We start from the raw sequence: 1,932 nt of genomic DNA on the forward strand, positions 1-1,932 counted from the left end.
CTGCAGCAGTGCGAGCTCGTGCAGAACATGATCGACATCAGCATCTCCAACCTGGAGGGGCTCCGCACCAAGTGCGCCGCCTCCAACGACCTCACGCAGAAGGAGATCCGCACCCTGGAGGTAGGGGCCCCGGCGGCGGCGGCCCCCGCGCCCCGGGCCCGCCGGGGCGCTGCGGTGCGCCCCAGTGAGCCTGCGCGCTCTGCAGGTGGCCCCGAGGTGGCTCTGGCACAGGCTGCATGGAGCTGCCTGCAGGCAGGGCCGCCGGCGTCCCCGCCGCCGCGCTCTGGCCTCGCCGGCGGGCTGCAGCCCCGCGGCCGGGAGCATCCCCTGGGCTGGGAGCATCCCCTCGGCCGAGACCATCCCCTCAGCCAGGAGCATCCCCACGGCCGGGAGCATCCCTTGTGCTGGGAACATCCCCTCGGCCGGGAGCATCCCCACAGCCGGGAGCATCCCTGCGCCCGGGAGCATCCCCACGGCCGGGAGCATCTCCACAGCCGGGAGCATCCCCGTGCCCGGGAGCATCCCCACGGCCGGGAGCATCTCCACAGCCAGGAGCATCCCCGCGCCCGGGAGCATCCCCACAGCCGGGATCCAGCCTCTCCAGCAGGCTGCATCCCCTCGGCTGGGAGCACCCCTGTGGCCAGGCTGCATCCTGGCAGCCAGGCAGCATCCCCACTGCTAGGTGGCATCCCCTGGAAAGGGAGCATCCCCTGGGCCAGGAGACATCCTCTAGGCCAGGCAGCATCCCCTGGGCCAGGAGCATCCCTGTGGTCAGGAGCATCCCTGCGGTCAGAAGCATCCCCGCGGCCAAGCTCCAGCCTCCCCAGCAGACTGCATCCCCTCAGCYGGGAGCACCCTCCCAGCTGGGAGCATCCCCATGGCCGGGCTGCATCCCTCTAGCCAGGCTTCATCCCTGGGGCCTGGCTCCAGCCCCTCCGGCAGGCTGCATCCCCTTGGCCAGGCTCCTTCCCTTCTGCTGAGCTCCATCCCTGCGCCGAGCTGCCGCCTCTCACCTGGGCTGCCTCCCTTGCACCAGCCTCCAGCCTCTCCACCAGGCTCCATCCCGGTGGCCGGCTCCGGCCCCTCGCTGGTGGCAGGCCGGCATCGTCGCCCCCCGGCTCCCCCGCAGCGGCAGCAGCAGGGCAGAGCCCCTGCAGGAAGGGGGGGTCTTCGCCAGGCCGCGGCCATCAGTGGGGCCTCGGGGCTGCTGCTGGCTGCCGTGGTGGGGAAAAAAATCACATGCGGCTCCTTTTAATGCCGGAGGAGGCGGGAATGGGGATTCTAAGAGGGTTTCCGAGGCCTGAAGCCCTCCAGGCTGGCAGCTGGTCAAGCTGCTCCGTCAAGCTGCTCCGGGCTGGCGCCTGCAGCCCCGCCGGGGCCTGCGGGGGTGCGAGCAGGGCAGCCGGGCCGCGGGCACCCGTCCTGCTCCCGCTGCCGCGGAGAGGCCCGGAGCAGGCGGGTGGCACGGAGCAGGCCCGTCCCGTGCCACGTCTCGGGGGCGGCCGGGCTGGCGGGGCTGACGCGGGGCAAGGGGGCTGAGAGCGGCGCGGGAACGTTTTTTTTTGGGGGGGGGGGCGTGGGAGCCGCGGCGAGAGCGAAGCGGGGTTCGGAGGCGGCGCGGTGCTGCTGAATATGCCCAACGCGGATATGCCGAGGTGCCCGCGGGCCCGGGCAGGGTGGGTGGAAACAGGCCAGCGCCCGGCAGGCCCTGGCTCCAGGGCCGCTCTGCTGGCCCGTGCCGAGCCGGCCCCACTCCACCGGAGCGCCGTTTGGGCTTCCCGCYGGCGCGAGCAGGAGCCGCGTTGCCTCCCTGCCGGCTCCGCGTTTCCCGGCTTCCCACGCGGCCGTCGAGGTCCCACGGCAGCTCCTGCCCCGCTGCCCCCGCCCCGGCTCTTCCCAGGGACGGATCGTGGTGGCAGGGCCCACGGCTTC

General features: G+C 73.0%; 1 protein-coding gene across 1 annotated transcript in view; it reads left to right on the forward strand.

Annotated features, from left to right (window-relative positions):
• The window catches only part of KSR2 (kinase suppressor of ras 2), a 68,875-nt gene that overhangs the window by 2,539 nt on the left and 64,404 nt on the right, over positions 1-1,932 (forward strand). Inside the window, exon 2 of the mRNA XM_085326105.1 lies at positions 7-120. Within this exon, the coding sequence (XP_085182231.1) occupies positions 7-120 (114 nt within the window). The remainder of the gene's footprint in view (positions 1-6; positions 121-1,932) is intronic.

This window comes from Rhea americana, unplaced genomic scaffold (assembly GCF_003343005.1).
Source record: "Rhea americana isolate MKP2758 unplaced genomic scaffold, rheAme1 scaffold_128, whole genome shotgun sequence".
Lineage (NCBI taxonomy): Eukaryota > Metazoa > Chordata > Aves > Rheiformes > Rheidae > Rhea > Rhea americana.